This window comes from Heterocephalus glaber, unplaced genomic scaffold (assembly GCF_053883595.1).
Source record: "Heterocephalus glaber isolate CG9 unplaced genomic scaffold, H.glaber_assembly_v1.0 deba00001481, whole genome shotgun sequence".
NCBI lineage: Eukaryota > Metazoa > Chordata > Mammalia > Rodentia > Bathyergidae > Heterocephalus > Heterocephalus glaber.
In genome coordinates, this window is record NW_028258317.1 from 13,670,366 (window position 1) to 13,698,108 (window position 27,743).

The 27,743-nt window shown below is 40.6% G+C and overlaps 2 protein-coding genes across 7 annotated transcripts in view; one reads left to right on the forward strand and one right to left on the reverse strand.

The window, feature by feature from the left end:
• The first annotated feature begins 26 nt into the window (after window positions 1-26).
• Tstd2 (thiosulfate sulfurtransferase like domain containing 2) lies at window positions 27-23,739 on the forward strand. Of its 3 annotated transcripts, none has more exons than XM_004864969.4 (10): window positions 27-220; window positions 3,660-3,866; window positions 6,536-6,849; window positions 10,472-10,592; window positions 13,584-13,709; window positions 14,509-14,614; window positions 18,008-18,126; window positions 18,614-18,772; window positions 19,346-19,484; window positions 21,268-23,739. In XM_004864969.4, the coding sequence occupies exons 2-10, from the start codon at window positions 3,702-3,704 to the stop codon at window positions 21,564-21,566; spliced, it is 1,548 nt and encodes a 515-aa protein (XP_004865026.1). In that variant the 5' UTR covers window positions 27-220; window positions 3,660-3,701; the 3' UTR covers window positions 21,567-23,739. The 3 variants fall into 3 exon arrangements, with proteins under 3 accessions (XP_004865026.1, XP_087039760.1, XP_021100191.1); XM_021244532.2 differs by having other exon boundaries at window positions 98-220; window positions 3,657-3,866; XM_087183634.1 differs by lacking the exons at window positions 14,509-14,614; window positions 18,008-18,126 and having other exon boundaries at window positions 57-220.
• The window catches only part of Tmod1 (tropomodulin 1), a 70,638-nt gene continuing 65,401 nt past the window's right edge, over window positions 22,507-27,743 (reverse strand). For all 4 annotated transcript variants that reach the window (XM_004864968.4, XM_087183636.1, XM_087183635.1 and 1 more), the window contains one exon: window positions 22,507-24,186. In XM_004864968.4, coding sequence (XP_004865025.1) covers window positions 24,122-24,186 — 65 coding nt within the window. In that variant the 3' untranslated portion in view covers window positions 22,507-24,121. The remainder of the gene's footprint in view (window positions 24,187-27,743) is intronic.

Below are 27,743 nucleotides of genomic sequence, written 5' to 3' on the forward strand. Positions count from 1 at the left end.
AGGAGCGACCCCTGTCGTCGCCTCAGCCTGGCCCCTCGCGACGTTTTCCCGGCGGTCCCTGCGCTTACTCCCGCGAAGGCTTCTGGAGCGCGGTGACGTCACGAGCGTCCCTCCACGCAGGCCCCTGGCGGGTCTGTAGGATAGAGGGCGGGGAGCCGCGACATTTTCTGGGCTGATGCTGTTCGTCCAAGGCCGAACTGGAAAAGATCAGGACCGGCGGGTACGTCCTCATCTTATTCCCACCTCCCGGCCTCTGTCGCCTCTGGAAGCTCGCCAGGGAGGTTGGACCAGGTCGGGCGCGTGGGTTGGTGCCTGGGCGAAAAGTGGCGCCGCCCAAGCCTTCTCCTGGGATGGACAGACCCGCCGCGACGCGAGCTGGCTGCACTGGTAGTCTTGCCGCTCACCTCCGAGTTGTTTGATTAAGAAGGAACAAATGATTATTTTCAGTGTTACAGTTTATTTCTAATATTTGTTGGGTAACTTAACGTGTACATTATCTGAATTCCCTTGTCCTGATGTCTTTGATGAGTATAAACCACACCGCCTTGTCTACGGTTATTTGAAATTTCACTCTCCTGGCCTAAACTATTGCACCCTCAGTCTTACCCATTTCGGTACACAGCATCATCCTTCGATTGCTTAGTCTAAAAACCTAGGGAGGAATCATTCCTAGTATCTTTTCCTTTCTTACATGACCATTTTTCCATAAACCCTAATGGCTGTATGTTTAAAGCAAATCCATAATCAGATCTCGCTACTTCTTTGTATAAAGCTCTTCATGAAATTTCCATTCCAAACTCCCAGTCATGGCCAGTAGGGTTCTGACCTCATCACTTTGCTCCAGCCACTCTCTCCGATAAGTCAAGCTTGTTCCCATTTTAAGAATTTGTACTCATTATTTCCTTTACCTGAAGGTCTCTGCTCCTAAATCTCCACAGCTGACTTCTGCTTACTTTGGCTGAGGTTTCACCCCAACCGTCTGGTCCTTATTGACGTATTTCCTTGACTATTCAGTGACATGTTTTATTCAACAAGTATGCTGTATTTATTAACATTTAGGAGTGTTCTAGGTGCTGAGGATGCAGGGGAACAAAGGAAAACCCATGCTGTCTTGGTGCTAATGTTCTGAATGACCCATTAAAGAATAGGCATAAGTACTATAATGCAATCTGAGGTAATGAGCAAAGGGAGAGTAGTGGAAAATGAGATCAGAAAAGTAAGGGGAAGGGACTTTTTAAGGACTTTAGATGTTACTAAGTTGAGAAACCTTTAGAAGACAATCTAACTTTTTAAAAATAGTGATCTTCCTGATTGCAGGGAAAAGGCAGTTAGACTGTTACAGTAATTCAAACAAGAAATGCTGGGGCCTTAAAATTGGGTAGTGATCAAGGTAATCCTAAAGCGAACTTGATAGGATTTTCTGAAAAGCTAGACAATTTTGTGAGAAAATTAGGAGCCAAGAATCATCCCACAATCTGGGCATGGTGGCGTACACCTGTAATCTCAGCACTTGGGAGGCTGAGGTAGTAGGATTGCCATGAGTTTGGGGCCAGCCTGGGCTACATAGTGAGTTCAAGGCCAGCCTGAACTACATAGCAAGACCCTGTTTCAAAAAACAAAACAAACAAAAGAAAACAAAACAACAAAAGAAACATCCCACAAATTGGATGTAGTGGCACATGCTTATAATCTCAGCATTCTCAGAGATTGAGGCAGAAGGATAGGAAGATTGCAATTTTAAGTTCCAGCCTAAGCAACTTAGTGACTTAATAAAACCCTGTCCCAAAATAAAAAAGGCCTGGGAGCTCAGTACAGAGCTCCTGGGTTCAGTGCCTAGTACCACATTTTCTTCATTTTCCATGGCAGTCTTTCTCTGTACCCTCTTCTGGAACATGGGACCTCTGCTTGTTACCACTCTTCCGAACCTCAAGTATCCACCTCAGGCTGCCTCCTTCAAGGTTGTTTTTAGGAGACAAATTTACCAATTCATTAGTGACATAATGATTTAGTGTTCTGTGGCCAGGAAGATGGACAGGGCATAACAGAGACGGTTTGTCTCTGTTTTCAGCTCAAAAGCAGAGGCTGGAACCACCTGAGTCTGGCAATTGGCCTTGGCTGTCAGCAGAAAGCCTCAGTTCCTCCCTGCGTGGTTCCCTGTATGTGGTCTCTGTGAGCTGGATTGGTTGTAACTCAGCATAATGGTTGGGCTCAGAGTGAACATCCTAAAAGCAAAGAGCCAGTGCAAGTATATCCTTTTTAGGACACAGCCTTAGAAGCTACACAATATTGCTTCTATCATGTTTTATTTCGGGAGCAGTTATGGGGCGATATAAGCTTGGAGAGTAGAGAAATAGACTAGGAATGGCTATGGCTAGTTTTAGAAAATAAAATCTATAGCTAATTTTTGGAGAAATCCATCTTTAATGTTAAATGTAAAATACAGTGTTAAATTAGGTTGAAATGTTTTATAACAGTGTTACTACTTACTGAACCCTTTCTTGTCCTGTAAATTAGATACTGCTATCCTCAGTTTACAGATCAGAGAATTAGAACTCAGAAGACGTAAATAGCTTGCCTAGATTTACATACTTGCAGTTAAAGAGCATGCTTTTCTCAGGGCTTCATGTTGCCTCCTGTTAGTGTTTGTTACTTGTAACATTTTCTTTACTATGTAAAAGCAAGAATGCAGTATATTGGTTGTAGTGTATCCATTTTGACAAGATTTAGCCACAGTAGTAATATTGATACTCTGGCTCATTAAAATGGGCTCTGAACCAGGCTTGGTGTATGCCTGTAATCCCAGCACTCAGGAGGCCGAGACTGGAGGATCCCTCACTGCAGGTTTGAGGCCAGCCTGGGCTACATAGTGAGTTCCAGGCCAACCTGAACTACATAGCGAGACCCTGTCTCAAAAAAGAAAATTAAAAGGGCTCTGAAATTTAGGAGGAAAAAGAACGAAGTATTCATAATATAAGGTACTGGCATATAGCTTGATTGATTTTGGTTTTAAGTAGTGCTTTTCTGGTTCCATTTACTCTAAATATTTCTGTGGCTTGCTGCCTAATAAATGTTTTTGCTCAAATGCTACTCTACTGCCCTAGAAAGGCTTTTCTTACCTTCTGTGTTTAAAGAGACCTTCCATCCTTTTGTTTTCTTAACTGTTTTTCTTTATAACCCTTTCCCATCTGACTTTAAAAAAAATTATTTCCCTGGGGATTTAGCTCAGTGGTGCCACTGCCTGCCTCACAAACACAAGGGCCTAAGTTAAATCTCCGGTGTAAAAAAAAAAAAAGTAAAAAAAAAATTATTTCTTCCCAATGGCATATAACTCTAAGAAGACTGTGACTTTTTCCTGTTTCTTTCACTGCTATATTTCCAGTATGTAGAACTGTGCTTAGCATTACATAGTTATTAAATAAATACTGTTGGATGAATGAATGGATAGATAGCTTGGTCTACTGGGCAAATCAAGTTGCATGATTAATTAGCTTCTTTTTTTTTTTCTTTTGGTGCTGGGGATTGAACTTGGGACCTTCCACTTTCAAGGCAGGTGGCTGCACCACTGAGCAAAATCCCTGGCTCAATTAGCTTCATATTTGCTTCAAGAAGTAACTAAAGACTTTGGTGTTGCTGTTTCTCCTTTGCTTATATCCTAGCAGGTACTTAACTAAAAGTCTGCCTCACTGCTACAACCGAACTAGATGCCTTCTTCCACTTCTTCAGACCAAGGGAGTGACCAGGAGGCCTGTGTTTTAAGATTTTCTGACTTGGATTTAAAAGATACAAATCTTACTCATCCTAGCATCAATCTCAAAGCAGAGTTAGATGGCATTACAAAGAAGAAATATTCATTTGCAAAGAAAAAGGTAAGATTACTGTTGAAGTTTTCATGATTATGTATATGTAGTTAATGCAGGTACTAGAAGTAACTCAGCGAGATTGGCCTCCAGCTCAAGAAATAGTTTAATCAGGAGAATTAACCAGGCAAAGGAGAATCCTGGGCAGGGTGTGATCCTGGATAGTTATGGTGGAGTATTTGAGGAGAGTAGATGGTATTGATGGTGCTCTTCTATGCCATTTACCACCCCCCCCCACTTCGAAACTATTGACTAAAACCTTCTCCTTTTAACAGTAGAAAGCCTAAGGCTCAGAAAAGAAAGAAAATGAGGTGAGGAAGTGCCACTGAGACTTAGTTGTTTTGCCTTCAATCTTTTGTCTTCTCTTACAGAGCCATCTTTGGCTCCATGTCAGTGAAGAATGATGCCTCTGTAACTTCTTAGCTGCCACCTCTCCACTCTTTTCTTGTACAGTTCTCCTTGAAAATGAAACTTAAAGGTTACAGAAAAGTCTTTTAACTATTATTTTGCAGTAATTTTGACTCATAGCAAATTATAAGAATTATATGAATGGCACACATATTCCCTTTGTCCAGAGGCTGGAATGATAGAAGATAAGGTTGGAGTAGTATAAGGAACCATGTTATGTTGGACTTGTAGGCCATCGTAAGGACTTTGCTAGTGAGGAGGAAAGAGCCTTTGGAGGATTTTGAGCAGAGAAATGACATCTGATTTAGATATCTTTTTGGCTGAATGGAACATAAATTATGGGGATAAAAATGGAAAGAGGGAAAGTAGGAGACTATTGCAGTAATCGAGGGAAAACGTGATGTTGGCTTCAATAAACAGAGTAATTAATAGCCAAAGGAAGTGATAAGAAGTGGTTAGGTGATATTTTGAGGCAGGCATGATGGTGCATGCCCATAATCCTATCACTTGGGAGGCCGCAGCAGGAAGATCATCGCAAATTTGAAGCCAGCCCAGGCTTCAGAATGAGTTGAAGGCCAGCCTGAACCCTGTCTCAAAAACAAAACAAAGGAAAGCTTATGAATATATTTTGGAAGTACAGCTGATAGATTGGATGTAGGAGTAAAAGTTCATGATCTATTTATGTTTTTGGTTTTTTAAATGTACCTATCAGAATGGATTACTGCTGCACTTGCTTATCATAATTCTAAAATATGTTTTTATCTGGTATATTAAGTTTTTTCTCATTGCTCTTACAGAATTTCTTCATTTATTAATCACGGTGGCCTAGGCTACAATAGCAAACAGACCCAATCTGTTGTGGGTTCAACACATTAGAATTACTTTGGGCTTGAGAGGTGTGTGGGGGGCTCATTTTTATCAACATACAGGTTTTCAGAGACTGAGAATGATGTTTTATTGTAGTCTTTAACACATAGCTTCCAGGGCTTTCATGACAGTAATCTAAGGAAGAGAGCATAGGGGAGCACACAGGGGAGGTTATTATGGACCAGAACTGGAGTTGACACATGTTGCATCCATTTATATTCCATTGGAAAAAACTTGGTTACTGTAGCCAAGCTTAACTGCAGAAAAGGCTAGGAAATATCATTTTCCCAGGAAGAAAACAAAGTGGATTTTGATGGGCAGTAAAAGATTTTTATTTGGAACAATCTTGCCAACTTCCTAAAGATTCTTGTCCAGTTTTGGCTATAATTGCATTAAATATATGTTTTAAAGAACTGACATATTCGTAAGACTTAATCTTTTCATTTAGGTAAGATTTTAGTGGCCTTCAAAGAGGAAGAGTGTTGTAGACACTAAGATTAGTATGAGTAAAAATAGAAGCAGGGATGTTTAAATCATATTAAGGGAACAGTGAATAGACTGGTTTGATTCAACTACTAGTAAGATTGTGAAAGGAAAAATAAAGGTTAGGCTGAAAACAGGATGGGGAAACACATTGCAAAGGAATGATGTCATCTACAGTCTGTACCAGACAAGGACATAAATTAATTATGTTGTTTAACATTTATATAATTCTTTATGGCTTTTTCCAGATGAAAACTCAGCACCTAAGTGCTGGATAATTTCCTTGGTTTTGTGTGTATTCTCAAAGATACAAACAGTAAACAGCAGAGCCAGTTTTTACAATGAAGTAGAAAAGTGAAAAATAGAGATTTTTATATTCAGAAGATGGAGAAATAGCATCTAGTAAGAGGACCATAGAATGTTTCCTGTCAGAAGTGACCTCTAAAATGTATTCTGAAAGTTTTAGAGATTCTGTAGAGGCCACTAGAATCCCACAACCTACCCACTGGGAACAGCAGGGCAGCAGTGGGAAGATGAAAACAGTGATGTGTCTGGGTTTGTCCATGTGTCAGATAGGTATGGAACAAGAGTGCAGGAAAAGTTGGGAGAAGGCCAAGATAGGATGCCATGCTTTATCATTCCAGTACAAGGCCAAACTGAATTAAATGTAAATATTCTGATATGACTTAGATTTCACATCCTGAGAATAAAATTATAGAGCTGGGTACAATTAAACTTTCAAAATATAAAAACTATTTTTAGCTTCTCTTATAAGAGAACTTAACTATTTTAGGGGATTCTTCCATAGAATATAGAACATAAAACTAGACCCTCCTGTAGAAAGATAATGTAAAAGATTTCATTGAAACTTCCATTAACTATAAACCTAAAATTATTTAACAATGATAATATAATTGCAGGCCTTCGCCCTTTTTGTCAAAACCAAACAAGTTCCAGCCCTTCCTTTTGAATGTAAAGAAAAATGGTGGAAATGCTGTCAGCAGCTATTCATGGACCCAATCAGCATCCATAGACATGTGGCAACACAACATGCTGATGAAATTTATCACCAGACTGCTTCTATTTTAAAGCAGATGGCTGTGACATTGAGTACCTCAAAGAGTCTTAGGTCTGCAGACAGCAAGAACCTTCTAAAAGAGTACTTCACTCATAGTCATGAAGTGTCTGCTTGGCTCCCTGATATAAGCTGCTTTAGCCCTGATCAGCTGATAAGGTAAGATTTTCATTCTGTAATTTGGTTTAATTTTAAAATTATTATAGTATTGCTTACCCACTAAACTGGCTAAAATGAGAACCACCAACTTTGGCAAATGTAGATGAGAACATAGAGGAACTAGAGCACCCAGTTATTGGTAGGAATGTGGCATGGTACAACCACTCTGGAAAAATGCTCAGCAGGTTCTTGTTAAAATTAGACATCTTCCCTGTGATCCACTTCTAGATATATAACACCAGCAACAACAAAAAAACCCATGTCCAAAAAAAGCCTTCGACAAGAATGTTCATAGCACTTTTATTCGTAATAAGTATAACAAAAAATCTGGAAACAACTATAAATGTCCACAGCAAGAGAATGGATAAACTGGTATACTCATATGAATACTGAACCATGAGCTGCTGATATGCAAGATTATGTATGGGCGAATAACAAAATCCTCATGCTGGAGCACAGAAGCTAAAAGGACCTACTTTCTGATTTCATGTACACGAGGGCAAAACAAATTCATGATGATAAAAAGGTTGCTTCTGGTGATTTCATTTACCTAAGGGCAAAACAAATGTATGATAGAAAGGTTGCTTCTGGCAGAAGGTTTAACTGGGAATACACAACAGCATTGTTTTGTTTGGTTGTGTTTTTCCCCCCAGTTTAGGATCAAACCCAGGGCCCTAGCACTGAACTACATCTCCATCCCTCTTCCTCCCTTCCTCCTTCTTGCCTACCTCTCCTCTTTCTTTCCTTTCTTTCCCTCCTCTTCCTTCTCTTTTTTCCTTTCCTCTTCCCCTTCTTCTCTCTCTTCCCTCTCTCCCTCCCTCTCCTTCTTTTCTGACACAGTCTCATTTAGTTGCCCAGGCTGGGCTTGAATTTACAGTCCTCCTGCCTCAGCTTCCTGGAATTACAGGCATGTGCCACCATGCCCAGCTTTGCAGGAGTATTTTTTGAGATGTTAGAAATGTTCTGTATTTTGACAGGGGTGTGATTGCACAAGTATACTTAACTATCAAAACTGATCAAGCTACATGTATAATCTAGGAGTTTCACTTGTAAATTATACCTTCATTTAAAAATTTTTAAATACATTGAGTAGGTAAAAACTAACCAAAACAGTAAAAAAAAAGAAAAAAGAAAAAACTCATGTCAGTTAGATGAGTTTATGTATGCAAACCCAGATAAATGAACCATTTATCAGAATTTATTGGGACCCACATAGTGAATTTTTTGACATCTAAATTTTCTGTGGTTTTAAGTTTTTTCTTTTATTTTTTATTGGTATTGTTTGTGATACATAGTAATTACATTCATTTTGGGAAGTTGATCTCATATCTTGATCATATTTGATCCCTTTTCCCCACCTCTCTACCCTCCCCTCTCTTCCCTTTCCCTTATCTCCTTCCTCATCTTCAAAAAGTCTTATCTCCCTGTTTTCTACCATCTCCCCTTTATTTTACTTCTTGTATGTTGGGTTTCTCAAACAAAAAAAAAACAACCATACAATATTTAAATTTCTGCGTCAGGCTTATTTCAGTTAACATGGTCTCAAGATCTATTCATTTTCCTACAAATGACTCAAATTTATCCTTTTTAATGGCCAAATAATACTCTATTATGTATGCCACATATTCTGAATCTATTCATCTGTTCATGGGTATCTAGGCTGATTCTATAGTTTATCTGTTGTGAATTATGCTGATATAATCATGGGTATGCAATTATCATTATAACCAGAGATATAGCTGAGTCAAATGAAATTTCTAGTTTTAGTTTTTTGCAGAATCTTCTATAGTAGTTGTACTAGTTTACATTCCCATCAGCAATGTAGAAGGGTTCCTTTTTCCCCCCAGTCCTCACCAGCATTTGTTGTTTTTATGTCCTTGATGGTAGCCATTCTTAGTAGAGTAAGGTGGCTTCTCAGAGTTGTTCTGATTTTATTTTTTGCTTAATGGCTAAAGTGTTGAACATTTTTTCATGTACTTATTGCTTAGCCATTAGTATTTTTTTATTTTGAAAAGTATCTATTCATTTTATTTGCCCATTTTTTAATTGGCTCATTTGCTTTGGGAGTGTCTAATTTTTATTGAGTTCTTTATATATTCTAGATATTAGTTCTCTATCAGAAGAGTAGCTAGCAAAAACAAAAAATGGTCCCATTCTGTTGATTGTTTCCTTTGCTATACAGAAGTTTTTAAATTTAATACCCCATATGTTGATTATGGTATTATGTCTTGTGCTGTTGGAGTTCGGTTAAGGAATTCTTTGCCTATGCCTGTGTCTTCCAAGTGTTTTCTCTATTTTATCTTCTAGCAGTTTCAATGTTTCTGTTTTTATATCTAGGTCTTTGATCCATTTCAATATGATTTTAGTACAGGGTAAGAGCTATGGGTGTATCATTCTTCTGCATGTAGATAACTACTTTTCTCAGCAGCATTTGTTAAAGAGGCTGTCTTTTTTCCAGTGTATATTTTTAGCCCCTTTGTTAAAGATCAGACAGCTAAAGGTAGATGGGGCAGTTTCTGTGTCTAATATTATGTTGGTTTACAAGTCTATTTTTGTGGCAGTACTGTGCTGTTTTTATTACTACAGCTTTGTAGTATAACTTAAAATCTGGGATTGTAATACCTCCTGCTTGCTCTTTTTTCTCAGGATTGTTCAGTTATTCTGGGTCTCTTCTGGTTCCATATAAATTTTTGTTTTTCTAGTTCTGTGAAGAATGTTGTTGGTATTTTGATAGGAACTACACTAAATCCATATATCATTTTTTGATAGTCTGACCATTTTGACAATATTAATTCTTCCTATTCAGGCATAGCGGATGTCTTTCTCCATTTTCTTTTTCTTTTCTTTTTTTTTTTTTTTTGGTGCCTGGGATCGAACTCAGGTCCTTGCGCTTGCGCAGCAGGCGGCGAAACCACTGAGCTAAATCCCCAGCCCTCCATTTTCTAATATCCTCTTCAATCTTTTTTTTTTTTTCAGAGTGCTATAGTTTTCCTTATGGAAGTCTTTCACCTCCTTGGTTAGGTTGATTACTAGGTGATTTTTTTGAAGCTATTGTAAATGAGATTATTTTTAACTTTTTTTCTTTTTAGTCAAACTGTATTATGCTCTTTAGTTTCTTAATAATGTGATGAATATGATTGAACTTTTTGAGTGCTTTATTGTTAACAGTATGAAATTGCTGAGGTGTAAAAGTGCCCTATGGGAATAATCACCTCTCATAAGTAAGAGGATTATATGAAGAAATGGAAGTGGTTTTTTTTTGTATGATTAGCAATTAAAAATAGGTACTATCTTATGTTAGTGGATAAGCCAGAATGAAATAAAATTTAGCTTTTCTGTAAAATGGAATTATTAATGCCTGTCTCTTGGATATGACCATTAAGGGAGGAGAGAACTCACTTTTTGTTAAGAAAGAAGTTCAGTGCAGATATGTACTGTCTTCTGTAAAGGAAATACAAAAAAGAATTGTCTTCTCATCTCAGGAGAACATAGTAGGAACAAAGGTGGGCACGAGTTGCTCCATCTTTGCCTTACCTGAATACCATCTGAGTGGACTTTGTAAACTGTGGCCTTCTTATCCTGGCAACTCCAATGCTCTCTCCCTCCGATTTTCTTTTTGTAGTGCCCAGGACTGTAAGGAAGGAGAGGTGCTGCTTTATTACTGCTACCATGACCTGGAGGATCCCCATTGGGTCTGTGCCTGGCAGACAGCTTTGTGTCAGCACCTGCACCTCACAGGCAAGGTAACATCTTCTCTGTGTAACTCCAGCACTGGGTCCATTTTGCCTTCCAGCCTAGGATTGCAGAATCTGTACTCATTCATTGTTGGGTTCTTAGAAGTTAGGGAAATCGTGCTGGGCATTTTTAGTAGAGAAATAGCCATTAACATGGTATTTTATAGGAATATTTAATGGCATGGCCAACTTTTACTTAACAAGCCAGATAGTAAATATTTTAGACTTCATGTAAAGAAACAATACTGTTATAGCTTGAAAGCAGGTATAGACAGTACCTAAAAGAGTGGCTGTGGCTATGTTCTGATAAAACTACATGCAAAAGCAGGGGTAATTTGCTGACCCTTAGAATAGCAAAGCATCTGTGAAATATGAATTTGAAAGGGCTTTCATAGACTGTAGGTATCGGTGTGATTCCAAGTTACTTCTCAGTATTCCTAGAATATGACAGATGGTGTTTTACCACCTCTCGTGATTTCTGCTTCAGTGTTGTCTCCCCAGAACTGTGATCTGAAGTAGCCCTCGTCACATTCTATCCTTTTTTGCTATTCAAAAAATGATTGCTATCTGAAAATATAATCTATCTCCCTTATAGAATATAAACTTCTTATGGTCAGTGACTTTATGTTTCTTAATTGATGTATTCTCAGTGTTAGAGCAGGGCTGAGTATATAGCAGATATCCAGCACATATTTGGAGAATGTTAAATAAAGCCCTGTGGGCTGGGAATTTAGCTCAGTGGTTTCGCCGCCTGCTGCGCAAGCGCAAGGACCCAAGTTTGATTCCCGGTACCAAAAAAAAAAAAGCCCTGAATACATGTTCGTGACAACACTGTGTGTGTATAAAGATGGAAGTAGTATATACCAAGATGTTAATAATGATTTCTACATAGGCTGGATGGTTTTTACTTTTCTAAAATGTCCTCTAGGATTATATGTATGTGTATATACATCTGTGTAGAGTGCATAATTTTCAAAATTTGAATCAAAAGTAAGTTAGTAGATTCCCCCTGAGATCCCCTCCAGTTAGGACATTGTACTATCTTATGCCTAATCTTTCCTATGTATCCCTCAGGTTTAAATTTCCTGAGGTAATAAATTGATCATTCAGTGCGATCTTCCTCACCTATGCTTTCTAGCAAATTGTGACTTTATTTGCTGCATGTATTTCATCACGAAGTCCTGCCATTTCTACCTGTAAAATATCCCTTGACTCAATCACTTCTTTCACTTCTACTGCCTTAGGCCAAGCCACCACCACCCCTTACCTAGGCATGCCATAGCTTCCAAATTAATCTCCAGTCCTCCATCCTTACCCACCCTTTAATCCATTCTCTACACCACAGCCAGAGTGATCTTACAAGTTAAATAAAGACCTGTCATTTCCCGCATTCAGTATCTTTACATGGCTGTTCAGCACAAGTAAGCTAAATCCCACATCCTTCACATGCCCTAGGTTCCTGTGTGATGGGCCCTCCCGCCTTTTCCACTCAACTGATACCATTCATCACTCTTCACATTGTAGTGACATGGTCTTTCAGTTTTTTTGAGCCCTCCCAAGGTGTTTTTTTTTTTTTTTCCTTCCTATTTTTGGGCCTTTTTGCAGATAAATTGTCTTCAAGAAACTTTCCCGTACCCACTGTATTTCTCCAGTCTAATTTTTACTCAAGCCTTAGTTCTTTGAGAAAATTCCTTTGATACTTCCTTTACAGAGACCTTTCTTAACCATCAGTCTAAATCCATTTCTCCCATTATGCTCTTTCATAACATTTATAGTTATGTTCATAGCATTTGTCCATTTGTAACTCTTAGTATATATGACTTCCCTTAGTCTCTGAGTTTCACCAAGAGAGGAAGAATTGTATTTTTTTTTCAACCACTATATCCCTAAGTCGTAGCACAATTTCTGGTGCATAGTAAAACAAATTAGTAAATATTTGTGGAATGAATACATATCAACATTTCTTTTCAGAGAACTTCCATACCGTGAAAGATGAGTGCTCTCACAGAATGTACAAAGTATGAAATCAATCTCTTCTTGGTTTGGAGGCAGACTTTTATTCTTGGCTCAGCCTGTGGTGAACTAGCAGTGGGAAGTTCTACCCACAGGGTGGCAGCATCTTCCTGGATTTCAGGTCCAGATTCCTAGGTTTCAAGAACACGTACCAGTTTAGTGACATTGTTTTATGCTGGTAGGTTTGGCAGTATATCGGTGTGGGGATACATGAAAAACTGGAAAGATCAGATTAAAGATTTGGAGTGTAAGATGTGGCCTAGATTGCTACCAACCAGCTCGTTGCTCTTGGGCAAGTTCCTTGATTTCTCTGAGCATCTGTATCTTCTTTTCTCTAAGATGGTGATTATGATCCCTTCCCAGATTATAGTATAAAGCTCCTGTCTTCTAGCAAGTGCCCAATAAATGCTGTTGTTTATTTCAGTTTCTTAGGTATAAGGCCTTCCTTACCAAGGAGCTCTTTTGAAAATGTTCTGTTTAAGAATCATAGCAATTGCAAATCTAAGACATGAGTGTAGAGATTATTCTGTCCCAGATATATAGGGGACAGATGGGCTTGCCATTTATTTGGGCTCTGAGATTAAAATAAAATAGGAAAGAATCTGCTAGCCTGCCTAAAAACAGTCACATAGAAGTATGTGCCTTATAACTGCCTCGGTCAAACTGTTTTGGAGTGGATTTCCTAACCCTTCGGCTAGTTCAGCTCTGTCTCTGTGTGTGGGGAATGGCCTGTGCAGTAGAAGTGGCATATGCTTCCTACTTCCTTGTCCCACATCCTGTTGAATGCCTGGAGCTCTATAGCAGATGAGCTTTCCAGAAATTTTAGTCAGATTGTCTTGTTCTACATGCATGAACTGAATACCTCATATGAAACACAGGTATTTTTGTCTGGTAATGTAGCAGCTCAACTTTTCCTGTTAATCTCATCAACCCAATGATAACAAAGAATGTGCTCTGTTCCCTGTTTCTCATTATCTTGTGCCTCAGGTTCGAATTGCTACTGAAGGGATCAATGGGACAGTTGGTGGGAGCAAATTGGCCACCAGACTCTATGTGGAAGTCATGCTTTCTTGCCCATTATTTAAAGATTATCTGTGTAAGGATGATTTTAAGGTAAGAGAAATCTAAAATGAAAAAGATCTAGAGCTGGCTGTTTTCTGCCTCAGTACAGGTCACTGAAGAAGAGATCACTGTAGAAAACTAAGCAGTGCCATATACGCCTTCTTTATCCTTTATGTTACAGGACATTGCAGTAGAAGGGGCATGCTCATCCCTGCTCTTCCAGTGTGAGTCACCGCATAACCTTGTGCCAGCTAGTGCCCACTCTCGACCTGAGTCTCCTTTCATATACAATAAGGATGTTTTAGCTACACAGCCTTGGACTCTTAAGACTTGAATATATTTGTTCACTTGAGAGACTCCCCGATTGTCTTAGCAGATCACTGTGATTTACTATCTTTTTAGTAAACCTGGAATTAAAAGATGCACATAACACATGGGGGAGTGAAGCCGCTGGCTCTCACAGCTGAGCTGCTGTGTTTGAGTGACTATGCTTTATCACATTAAGTGATAAGGTGATGGTCGGGCTGGTGGGATAAGGCTCTAGAATAAAAGTCAGGGTGTAATTGCACATTAGAATTACTCGGTGGTTCTTTGGTTTTTTGCTTAAATACTCATAGCCATAGAAATACAGTATTTCTGCATGCCTTAGAAATATGCAGTACTTATTAATATATTGAATTATCTGAAACATTCTGGGTCCTACCTGTCTGACCCACTGAGGTTTCCTAATTTTCTAATTTGAAGTTTCGTATGATTTCATCATATTACAAAACAGATTTTAATTCTTATGTTAGCACTTGTCTTACAACTGGCAATGGGACAGTATTCTGTTTCGTTTCTCATTGGCTAGACCAGCAAAGGAGGAGCTCACTGCTTTCCAGAATTGCGTGTTGGTGTATTTGAAGAAATCGTGCCCATGGGGATCAGCCCCAGTAAGATCTCCTACAAGAAGTCTGGTATGCTTGTTTTTAGAAAAAGAAGTGGGCTTTTCACCATAGGAATAAAAGTTAATGGACAAATGAGAAAATTAGACACCGGTCATTAAGAGCCATGATGAATCTTCTCTTTTAAGTAGCTGGGGGGTGGCTAACGTTTGGGTCCATCTAGTGCTTAAATTGGTTTTAGTATCTGTGCTGCTGAAGCAAGCACATTAAATTGGTTTTTATATATGGTGTTTGTGGTAAGTGAAGACTCCTCCTTAGAATGACCCATCTTATTCTTCTTGGTAATGTTCGACAAGAAGTTGTTTTCTTTTTCCAAAGACAATAATTTGGGAGGAATGTAATTATTGCTTGTAAACAGTTCATCAGCAAAATAGAGCACATAGGCTTTTTGCCACAGAAAGCAAGTGGCTTTTAATATCAAAGCAGTTTGCAGTGTTGTAGAATGTTTTATCCTCTTCCCTGTGGTATTATAGATAAATGAAAGACATTTGTTTGGTGTGTTTTCTTGTTTTTGTTAAACTTTTTACTATGAAAATTTCCCAAATATTAAAAAGAATAGAGGAAATAGTACAATGAACTTCCATACAGCTTTAGCAGTTACTAATTCAAGGCCAACTTTGTGTTTTTTGTTTTTTTGTGGTACCAGGGATTGAACTCAGGACTTTGTGCTTACAAGGCAGGCACAGCGCCACTGAGCTAAATCCCTGGCCCTCATGGCCAGCTTTGATTTGTACCCTGTCCAAGTCTCCCATCCTGGATCATTTTGAAGGGAATCCCAATGTCATGTCGTCTCATTTACAAACACTTTAGTAGATAACTCTAAATGATTAATATTTTTTAAAACTGTAAACTGTAAAACTTATCAAATATTTTAGCCATAATTTCTTAATATCAAATGTTTACTCAGTTAATTCTGTTGTGTCCTAATTTTAAAATTCCCATTATGATTCATTTAAAACTCATTGTGATTCATCAATATGTCTCTTTAACTGTCTTTATAGACTCACTTCCATCTTTTTTCCCCCTTGCACTTTAGTTTTTAAAGGAACTGGGTAATTTTGCCTGTAGAGTTTCTCATAATCTGGATAATGCTGATTGCATCCAATGGAATATTCCCTTGTTCACTGTATTTCCTGTAAATTGGTAGTTAGATTTAGAACAGTGCTAATAGAAATATATGCAAATATATTTATTTATTTATTTACATATTTAAATATATTTAGAACAGTGCTAATAGAAATATATGCAAGCACCAGGACCTGAGTTTGATCCCTGGTACAAAAAAAAAAAAAAAAAAGAAATATATGAATCACTTAATGTAATTTTACATGTTCTTATAGCCACATATAAAAATAAAAATAATTAATATAAGTAATATGCTTTACTTAGTGCAGTGTATCCAAAATATTATCATTTCAACATGTAATCAGAATAAAAATTATTGTTGAGATAGTTTACTTTTTTTTATGCTAAGTACTTGAAATCTAGTTTGTCACCTTTACTGTAGCACATCTCAAAGCACATTTCAAGTACTTGTCAGCCACAGGTGACAGTGGCTACCATGTTAAGGCAGGTCAGGACTAGAGACTTGATCAGATTCAGACTTGATCAGATTCAGATTTGATTTTCTTCCTTCTCCCTGCCCCCTTCCCTCTGTCCCCAGTCTATTTTATAGGTAGTGTTACCTTCTTTCATCAGAAAGTAGAAAGGACTCCTTGACACTAAGGTATTCATTTTTTAGTACATATTTAAAAGAAGGCTAAGAATTAAGCCATGGGGAAATAGAAAGATCCAAGCATCTGGGAAAAAGGTACTCATGCATGAGGAGATAGGAGCTTGGTGTCTCCCTCTAGGCAGAAAGCAATATGACCACAACAGGCTTTTTAGGTGCTACAGGACACTGCTTAGGAGCTTAAAGGGAAAGTGAGCTCCTGATAGTGCTCTGCTGCTTTCATTTGACACAGGTTGTTTAAAGGGACCTCTTTTATTAAACATGTCAGTCCAGGTCACTGTACAGTTAGGTCTTCTCAGGGCCAGGAGAGCAATAGCAATAACAGCAGCCACAGGGAACAGGTTTGGATCCCTGCAGGTAGAAAAGTCTTAGTGGATTTCCATACTTCTCATCACATTTTTGAACCTCTCTTTTTACCCCATTGTTTTGGTATCCATGTAAATATGTGATGTTGACTTAAATAACATCTGCCTGGTTATATTCTCCTCATAATCCTAGCTTGGATAGGAAGAAACCCAGACTCCTTGCCTATGCTCTGAGGCCTCTGGTCTCTTCAGGGTACAGAGCATTGTTGCAGCTATTGGGGTTCATCTTTGGGTGGAGTGAGGCTCCTTTGATTGTGTAGGGCAGAGGCTGAGTCACCAGAGGCCCACCTACATGCACCATGAAAATCCCAATGTCATTTCCCCCGAGTTTCTCACAATCTACTGAGATAGATGCCCGGAGCCCCAAAGGTACAGAAATATTTCTATCCTGGACTGTCAAGAGGAAAAGGGCTCTTCCATAGTGAGGTTCTTTCCTTTTTGTCCTCTTGTATTTTAATACTTACCTGCAGTCCCCCATCTTCTAGCTCTTCTATCCTTTTCTCTCTCGCCTTTCTTCTCATAAGTCATCCCTGTTGTCAGCCCTTTCAACCCTTTTCTCTTTTACTCATGCACACAAATGTAGACACTTCTTAGTGGATGGAAGACTTACACTTCTACATTCTTATGCTTTTTGCATTAAAAAAAACATATTCCAACTTTGTGTTCTCAGCTGTCCTAAGCCAAGGCTCTTAGCCTAGAACTTGGGCTCAACTTGGTTTAGAACATTTAAAACCTATAGTCAAGCACGTATATGCCAAAGCTCCTTTGTGCACAATGACAATAGAACAGTAGTCATTTCCTGACCCACTAGTGACCATATGATGGATCCACAAACCCAAAGAGATCCCAGTTATCTAATTTTTATTACAGGATTGGGTTAAGTGTAAGGGTACAAAATTCTTTTAACTAATTATGTCTGAACTACCAGATCCCTGTAGTCCTCATGTCAGGAGGGAGATTGAGGATACCTGGAATTACTAAATTCTTTTCTCGTGATCATCAAATATTGTTATTAGGAGACAGTTGTACTTATGAGAAGAAGTTTGGATAGTGGGGTGTGGTAGTGTATACCCGTGATCCCAGCACTTGGCAGGCTGCGGCAGGAGGATTACCATGAGATTGAGGCCAGCCCAGACTATGTAGTGCGTTCAAGGCCAGCCTGAACTCCATAGCGAGACCCTGTCTCAAAATACAATTAAAAAAATAAAAAAGAGGTGTGGATGGAATGGAAGCTGACACATAAGTCAGGTTAGGCCAGTTGGGATTAGATTTATATTGTTTCAACATAAGTTTTTGGTTTTGCTCTAGGGATCCATTTATCCCCAGCTGAATTTCATAAAGAAGTAGAAAAGTTTTTATCTCAGGCAAGTCAAGAACAAAGCGATACTATCCTACTGGATTGCAGAAACTTCTATGAAAGCAAAATAGTAAGTAAGAACCAGAATTGAGTTTAGTGAAATGGTAGGTCTCCCCCTTCCCACAGCATGACTTTTTTCTCAGGGGTATTTGTGGCCACATGGATCTCCTTCTATCGCTACCAGCTTCAAAGAAAACCCAAGCCCTTGAACTCAAGATCTGTGAGAAAGTTTTAAGAAAATATGAATCAAAGACATGTTGGCACATAATATAGTTTTTGACTTCTATGACACATCCTACCTTTGACATGTCAACAATCTTGTAAAGTTGGCCCCAGGTAGCCTCTCCAGTTCCCCTGAGGACTCTGTAGGAAGGTGACTCATGGCCCACGAGCCTTGTTTCTAGTTCCAGATCTTGGTTAAAAGGTCAGAGTTTGAGATGAGAACAACAACTGGAAAATACTCTTTGCTAAAGTGGGAGTTGTTTGACACAATGAGAACCTTTGTTCCTTCCAGGTATGTTTTTCTGATAATTTTTCTTGCCACTCCTGTATTACAGGGAAGATTCCAGGGTTGCTTAGCCCCAGACATCAGGAAATTCAGTTACTTCCCTAGCTACGTTGACAAAAATCTAGAGCTTTTCAGAGAAAAGAGAGTGCTGATGTACTGCACTGGGGGTATCCGTTGTGAGCGTGGTTCAGCCTATCTCAAAGCCCAGGTGAGCCATCACCCTGTAAGCACTGCAGTTTTTGAGGTGAAGAATGATACACCAATAGCTGGTGTGAAGCTTTCCACTCCTCAATCCCTCCTTCATCCCCAGCCACCCCAAGGGGTTATTTTCCCTTGTATGGTCCCAGCAGAGTGCAAAATCTAGGGTTCTTAAATCTCAAGATGTGAAAAGCACTTAGTCTTAGAGACTTATCAAGTACAAAAGAGAAAGCTTAGTTTAACATCTCCCTGCCCCTAATCCTTTTGCTTGATCCTGAGAAGAACAAATTCAGTAACATCACATGTCCCAGCAGATGTCTTCCTATATTTAGGGGGCAGCAAAAATAGTTGAGCTTCCCAGGATTTTAGAGCCTGAAGGCCCTGACTGTTTTCATCACCCATCCCCCCCAGTAGGCGAGGTCTGGCCGGCTTGTTCCTTGACCGCTTGATCACCCTGGGTCCTGCAGGGGGAGCCATAAGCCCCTGGCTGACAGCACAAACAGAGAGTTCTTCACTTGGGCACTTTGGAGCTTTTAGGTTTCTGTGCATTTCTTCAGGTTTCTTCTTGTTTTTCCACACCCAGGGAGTGTGCAAGGAGGTGTTCCAGCTCAAGGGTGGTATCCAGAAGTACTTAGAAGAATTTCCTGATGGCTTTTACAAGGGGAAGTTGTTTGTTTTTGATGAACGTTATGCCTTGTCCTACAACAGTGATGTGGTATCAGGTAGGTCAAAACAGGCCAGAGCCCCCACTGAAACCCCTCACACCATCAATTCACCATTATAGAAATGCTGTACAGGGAGGGCAAGCCATTACTGATTGCCTGAAGGAAAAAAAAGGGAAAATGAGGAGGCCTGTGGTGGGCTCCTAGCTGTTCTAAGTACTATTAGCCATGCAAGTCCTTTAAAGTAGGCATAAGCTCACGTGGCCCACCTGCCTGCCAAGAGCTGGCCTTAACCTGGAGTCAATATATATTCAAGGGTTCTGTACATTTGGATGGGAAAATAATTTTTGTTTTCAGGAACTCCTTATGAAAATTAAGCATTTCCTTTAATTATGAATATAGTCAACAAACCAGTTCTATTAGATGTACGTGGGACTTTGTCTTCAGGAGAATTCATGTAATTCACAGTACTTTGACATCATGTTACAGTTGTTGTATCTCAAAATAGCATTTATATTCATCATTGCCTTATAGTGGAAATAGTTATTAAGTTCACCACTGAGTCTATTTAGTGTTTTAGTAAATAATGCCTATTTCACAGATTTTGAAAGACATTTTGATACTTTGTATTTCTGTGTATTTTCTTTGTAATGTATTCTGTGCATTTAAAATAATTTTTCTAAGACAGAGTCTATAGTTTTCACCAGACTACCAAGTAAATCCATGGCAGAAAATAAAAGAAAGAATCCCTGGTCTACAGACATATGCAGCATGCACTTACTTTTTAATGATGGGTGGGACACTCTAAGGTGAGAGCTGAACCCAGGGCTGGAGTCAGGGGTGTTTAGAGGGGTGGCCAGCACAGACAGCTTCTGGGTTGGCTGCAGTGTTGATCCCACACAGGTACACTGGGGTGAATCAGGCACTGATAAGTCAGTGAAAGATGGATAGAAACAATCCTTCAGAGTGGTGGTTCTTGCCCCAGACCCCCTCAGTGGCTGCTGCAGTTTCTAGAACTCTTGTGAATAGGGGCTGAGGTAGAATTATCTCTTAGATTTAATGAATAAAATTTTGAGTTTGAGTGTGTTCTTTCCTTTTTGACTTTTTAATGCATAATGGCCATATATTTATCTCCTATTGAAAACTATTTCTGACCTTTTTTGGAGCTAGATGTAGGAATTATAAATAAGTGAAAAGAGTGGATTGGAGAGATTTTAGAGGAAGACTGGTGGGCCTTGATGAGTGCCTGCATGTGAGTGCGAAGGGGAGAAGAGGCCCCAAATTGGCTTCTGTACGCAAGGTGAGGGGACCTGAGGAGGGCTGATGTTATCAGTGGTGACAGGAAGCAACAGGGTGAGAAAGAAGATAACGTGCATCAGGTGGTCAGGTGTCCTGGCCACAGCCAGAGACTCAGGCCCAGGAGAGAGGGTGTGCACTACAGAAGCTGAATATAAATGTGGAGTCATCTTGTATTCAGGTGTGTTGTCTCACTGGAAAAGGGAATGATCTAGTGGAAAAGATCCTTTAACAAGGCATTGGCCAGTTTGGAGATAGCTAATGTAAAAGCAAAGCATTGATACCCATTTTCTGGATGGGAAAAAGAAAAATGGGTCAGGGAGTACTGGATTCAGAAAGACAACTGCCAGAAGCAAATCCCTTCTTCCCCAGACTAAAATAAGGGACAGCATTTTCTGTTAGTAGAGAAGAGATTTACTATTTAGAAATTTCCCCAGGGCTAACAGAATGTATTAGATTCTGGTGAGTGAAGAGTTATATTTGGGAACTGGAGATGTGTTTGTCTATGTGTGTATGTTTAACAGGGGCTTTTTTTTTTCTTCCCTAGCATGTTCATACTGTGGAGCCCAGTGGGACCAGTATAAACTCTGCTCTACTCTCCAGTGCCGCCAGCTCGTTTTGACCTGCCCTGCCTGTCAAGGACAAGGATTCACAGCCTGTTGTGTCACATGCCAAGACAAAGGAAGCAGGCAGGCTTCAGGCCTTACCCAGGACAGCTTCAAAGAGGAATGTGAGTGTACAGCCCGGCGGCCACGCATCCCAAGGGAACTCTCACAGCATGTACAACTCCCTGTAAGCCTAGAGCCAGGGCCCACTGTTAGTGAGGATGGCCCTTTGCTTGTATGAGTGGCATAGTCAGTATTCCCCAAGCCTTCACAGAGGTTTGGGGCAACTGTGCATAGCAAAATGTCAAGGTGAAAGAAACTGAAATTGAGAACTTCAGTGCTGGTCAATACCATCGTGGCAAACTGGTCACAGTGTTGGCCACTTATGCATCACAGGGATGGGAGAGGAAGTTGAGTGTGGATCTGATTCAGAAGATACTAAGAGTGTGGGAAAAGGGCAGACTGCACGGGATCTCAAAGCTATTGAGGTATAGAGCCTTCGGCCTGGCGACTGTGTTGTGCCTATTTTCTGCCATGCAGTAGGGCTGTTAGTAGGCATTACCCTTTTAGCAGACCTGTCAGTCCCGATGGCAGAAATGTAAAGTGCTGGCATAGGGAGTAAACTCCTAACCCAAGCCACTAACTCACCTGCCATCTTCCTCTGACTACTTGAGGGGGTCTGTAAATTGTGATGTTTGACCCTCTTCCTGCTTTTATAAAATTTCTTGGAAAACCCTCACCCATTCCTTTACCTGTGATTTGTGGCATAATTGAGTACTTGCAACAAAGAACATATGACCCACAGAGTCTAAAATATTTATAATCTGCCCCTTCACAAAGAAGTTTGCCAACCTTGGGTCTACATCCATGGTTCGTTTGATGGAGACAGCCTAAAAGAATGGCCCACCTTCATTTTTTATTGATTTTGTTTCTGTGAGACCTTTCGTCCTAATAGATTTGCTTCCCCTAGTACATGCTCTCTTAGCTTTTAGGAGTTGTCTCTGAGAGATGCAGATAAGCTCCATGGCACTGGCTTTTGAACAGTAGTTTTTAGATCAGCACCTGGGACACAAGACACTTCCCTTAGTGAGGTCATGCCATGGTGACCATCCAGCATTGTGGCCAGCATGTGGGCACTTTTCTCTGTCACACAGGAACGAAGAAACACATACACAGCCACACATAGACCAACAGATTTAATATTATGTTGCAGTTTCCAGTGATGCAGAATGCAGCTGCAATTGTGTTTCAAGGAGAAGCCAAGTGGGGATGGCTACCCTGCAGCATGGTGCCACTCCTGGCCCCATTTTTAGCCTCAGTAGACACTCTTCATAGTGGTTAGGCCCTGGCTCCACCTCTGGTTACCCTGTACTGTCTACATCATTATAGTTCAGTGTGCAAGACTTTGCCTTTTTCATCAGAAGCCTCATAGTCTGTGCTCATCAGCTCTTTGGCATTGTCTGTTATCATAAGATCTGCTGAATCCCTAATGAAAATAACTTCCCAAGCGGCAAACAGAAATACTAGTTAAACTGGCACTGTGGTATATTAAAAGGCACAAGGGCAGTGTGGCTTAACATTTTTGCTGGCTCCCAAATGATGTGTGTGGTGTTAAAAAGGGATGCAGTAGAGCTCAGTGGTTCCAGCGCCTGTCTCGCAAGCGTAAGGTCCCAAGTTCAATCCCTGGTACCAAAAAAAGGAGGGGGGGCGTGCAGTAGAAATATGAAAATTACATTTTCTGAATAATCATCTTCAGGTAGTTTGACCAGGATTTTCTGATTTCTTAACACCTAGATTTTCTGCATTTTTGTCCTTCAGACATTTCATTTGCAGGCTTAAGACAGCATTGATTTGTCTAGGAAGTGATGAGACAGGTTGTTGAAGTCTTTAAGTTTGGCCATGCCAAGTACAATAGCCACAATGGACTGAAAACTCACCCTTGTAGTCTGTGGCCTTATAGAAGCCATTTGCCCACTGTGTGGAATAGAAAGGTACTGTACTTCAAGTATTTGGCCATAGGTTTTCACATCCATTCACTAAGGAAATTGTTCTTTCTGACTCCAGTGTTCAATTATAAATACATCCCAGATATTCATAAAGAACACTGAGGAATATGATTGTTGTATGGGATGGTTTTTGAATCTTGAAATTTCATCGTTGCCTTTTTCTGTAGTTTTTCCCATGTCCAGCAAAAGAAATCTCTTGTGTTTTTGTTTCCTGGCAGAGCTCTGTGTCTTCAGTCTGTCTTTCTTGAGAGTAAAGTTGTGTTTTTGATGGAGTACTCGATTTGGCAACTTTAATCTTGAGGTTCTTAAAATTTAAAGGAAAGTAAATAAAGAGTGGTTATCTGTTCTTTTTTGCTAAATAGCTAAGATCAAATTTGTAATAAAGTGTTTTATAATACTTCCAAAACAGGTCAAAGAGTGAGTGTGCTGTTTGTTTACGTGTGCTACATTGTATTATAAATTTCTTGAAAGACCACACAGCAAGGCCACCAATCAGGGCTCCTGGGGTTAAGTCACTGTCACTGTCACATCATCTGCAGGAAGATCTGCCAGTTTGAGGGCTTGTTTTTAAATAATAATCAGACAACTTCTGTGACTAAAGAAAAACTTCACATTACCTATATTTTATAAAATTTTCAACTGCAATCACTAGTTAACCTAAAACCTTAGTGCATAAGAACTAAACCACAAAAGATTTCTGCCAGTGTTTTTGCCTTCTGGTCTCCACTGCAGAGCACAGATTGTCAGTAGAACATGTCCAGTCCAAAAGGATGGTGTTCACCTCCACACACTAGACACCACTGCGGCATTTGGGAATGATGGGCCCCGTCAAGTCTGCGAGCCTCCTCTTCCTCACTGGAAAGGAATGGAGATGAGATATCAGCCAGTTGTACCTCCACACCAAGAATTACCACAGTGTACCACTGTAGCTCGAAAAAGCTTGTGAAGCCTCTTGCTCATTTGTTGTGAAAAAAAGTCAGAAGTCTTGTTTTCTGAGTTACATGTGAGGGTGCACTCAGTTTTTCCATGTTTACTGATGAGGGTCTGTGGTAGTGAAGGTGCATCCACAGATCTCTTGTAAATTAACCACACAGCCCCACTCCACTGGACTTGACCATTTTTCCTTTACTGAGGCCCCACAGAATATAGCTCCGTTGGTAGAGCACTTGCCTAGCATGTGTGAGGAGGCCCTGGGTTGCATCCTGAGCTCTGGGGGGGGAAAAAAAAGCACTACCCAGAAGGTTGTGAGCTGGAGACATTAGCTTGAAGAAAAAATTTTCCGGTTGAGGGGCAGTGGGGTCCCTTTGTTGTAACCAGAGAATGTTGAAATGAAGTACAGCATTGCCAAATGAAGACCAACTAGCAAGTTAGATCAACAAGAGAAAAAGGTCAAGAGAGTCTATAGAGACAGGTGATAGTCAAAGGGCCCGCCGGTATGGGAGACTAGAAGCTATCGCTAAAGGGCAGAAAGTCTATTCTTAGATGTCTTTAGTTCCCTAGGTGAAACAAATAGACCTGGAGTCACCAATTGATCCACAGAAGCTGCAGCAAGAACCAAACCAGCTTGTTGCATGACCCCTTAAGCATATAAACAGAACCACAAGAGAGGTGTGCTTGCCAAATTGGAGCTGGGTGCTTTGGGGAAGTCTTCAGTGGCACACAATTATACCAGGTATCAGTGTGTGCCTGAACTGCTACTCATTGCCCTTCACCCCAGGTCAAAAGAATAATGAGTACAAATCTGGGCTGGCAATCTGTTGGAGGGAAGATATTGGCCAGCCTAATTCTTCAAAGTGATCAGAGAGTGACAGCTTGGGAGTAGATATAGGAGAACAAAACTTAAATAGCAGAAGTTTGCCCAAAGTGAGGGGAGAGAGCTTCTGTGAGTCAGGTGCTCAGCATCCTCATGTTTGCAAGCAAACATGCCAGGAAAGTCCAGCTTCTGTTATGCTCTGTACCTCATTTGAGCCCTTCCAGCAATCCTGGAATGTACATGTTGACATTCCCACTTTATAATGATTAAAGGAAGATAAAGGGGTAGGTTTCTTGCTTAAAGCAGTAAAACTAGTACCAGACAGAGCCAAAGCTTGTCACTCAAGCCTCAGTCTAGCCTTTCCCTCGGTACAGTTGGACCTCATCTCCATAGGGCTTATGTCTCCCTATCTTATCTGACTCATGAGGATTAGCTTGCTTCTGGAGAAGGAAAGGAGCTACAGACCCTGACAACCATCAGCAGAGCCAGGACTGTTGCCCATGGTTGGGGTACAGAGAGGAGTCATGAGGCTCTTCTGGCCAGTTGAATTGTCAGTCATGTCTTTGTGAACCCCTTTCTATTCACTTATATAATTCAGAAGCGTTTTCTGGGTGTTCCTATGTGCCAAATACAGGAATCAGAGAGAAAGATACAGCGTAACAGGGCCAGTGTGTACAAACAGTAACCTTGATAAAATATCACAAGTACCCTGGTAGATCCCTGTGAGGTGTGAGAAGCACATGAATGAAATAGTCAGATCTCTCCAGGATAGGCAGGTGACAAGTTACCTGAACTGTAAATAAAAGGGTAGAGGATGGGAAAGTAGGGGGACATTCAGAGTAATGGCCTTCTAAAGGCAAGTTGTTCCTGGCTTTCTTGGGGGCACTCAGGGTAGGGTACCTGGAATGGGTGGTACTGGCTTGTCTGGATGTCATGAAATGAGTCTGGCAGGACTCATCAAGTGAGGGACTGTAGATGGGACCCTCTCTTCATGAGGTGGTTCTTACAGGCTCTACAGTCATACTGTCAGTTCATATCCCAGTTCTGCCCACAGTCAGTGGGCAACTTCCTACTTCTGCAGACCTGTTTTCTTACTGTAAAATGAGGATAATCATAGCATGCGGTGGTGGAGAGGATGACGTAAGTTAGTAAGATGGGAAGTGTTCAGAACAGTGCCTGACTCAGGAAGTGCCATGTGACTGTTAAGGGACGTGGGAGCCATGTGGAGGAGTTGAGCCCAGGAGTAGTAGGAGCCCAGAAAGGCTTCTAAGAGGGGAGTGGGAGGACAAGCTTTGGGATGAGCCCTGCTGCAAGGCCCTTGCCCCGCAGGAACCTCAGGCCCTGAGGAAATTGGGGGAGGCCAGGTGAATGTGATGGGCTTGCCCTGAGGCAGGCATTGGGGTTGGCAAGGTGCCTGGCTGGCAGGAGTGGGGACAGTGTCCAGAGGAAGCCCAGAGATCTGGCTTGAGTGGTTGTGGGAAAAGTAGCACCCTTTCCTGAAATGGTTTTGGGGAAATATGAAAAAAGTGATCCAGCCTTCCCATTTCTGGGTGTTTACTGGGTTTGTCAAAGAGATATCTGCACTCCTATGTTCATTGTAGTGCTATTCCCAATTGCTAAGACATAGAATTAATTTAAATGTCCATTGACAGATGAGTGGGTAAAGAAGATGTGGGATATATACACAATACTATTTTGCCTTAAAAAAGATGGAAATTCCACCATTTGCCACAACAGGGATGGAGCTAGAGCACATAAGCTAGGCACAGAAAGACCAAAGCCACATGTTCCAACATATACCCTGAGTCTAAAACAACGGAGCTCGTAGAGGTCGAATGGTGTGACAGGCTGGAGGGTGGAGGAGTGGAGAGGTGAAGGTCAAGGGGCACAGGCCTCACACAACAGGAACAGGAATTGGGTACTTTCTTTGAGACCTATTGCATAGCATGATGCATTTTATAGTCAAAATTGCTAAGAAAGTAACTGAAATTTCTTACCACCAAAAAATGGTAAATATTTGAAGTGATGGGTATGTCAATTACTTGATTTAATTATTCCACATTGTATTCATAAATCATCACATCACTATAGAAATATATGTAAGTATAAATTTCAATTTCTAATAAAATTAAAGAACTCTTTGTTTAAGGTGCCTGTTAGAAAGGTCTTTTAGGAGAATACAGTAAAAGAGCAACTCTCCTGGGAAGGGCTGTTCTCTGCTGTTTTCTCTCCACACTCCTCTGCATCCCACCCCACTCCTTAACTTGGAGGCTGCAATTCACATTTTAAGAGAAGGCTCTGGTGGCAAGTTTAAAGGGCCAGAGGTCAGCACTTGCCCGGTATTTGCTATAGTGTTCAGATAGCAGACATCTGAGGCACTGTGTGGAAAAATGTAGATGGGAGCTACAGCTCTGCTCCTGCCTGACACCCACAGCATGGTGTCCTGCACTCACCCATGGGACACTGTCTGCAGAGAGCTCAATACACAGGGAGGGAAGGAGCAAAGATGAACCAGTCAGGATGGGTCCTAGGCAGGCAAAGCCCAAGCCCCGAAGTGGCCCTACCCATGTGCCCTGACCCAGCCCTGAGACAGGCCAAGTGAAGACATGAGGGAGGCTTGCCCCTTCTGGTCTGTGCTCCCTGCTTCAACGACAGTCCT

What these genes read in the sequence shown, in the direction of transcription:
- Tstd2 (XM_004864969.4), top strand. Translation starts at nt 3,702, where the DNA reads ATGCCTTCTTCCACTTCTTCAGACCAAGGGAGTGACCAGGAGGCCTGT. An exon ending in CAGCCTATCTCAAAGCCCAG is followed by an intron (nt 18,773 to 19,345) that starts GTGAGCCATCAC and finishes TTCCACACCCAG; the next exon opens with GGAGTGTGCAAGGAGGTGTT. An exon ending in CAACAGTGATGTGGTATCAG is followed by an intron (nt 19,485 to 21,267) that starts GTAGGTCAAAAC and finishes TTTCTTCCCTAG; the next exon opens with CATGTTCATACTGTGGAGCC.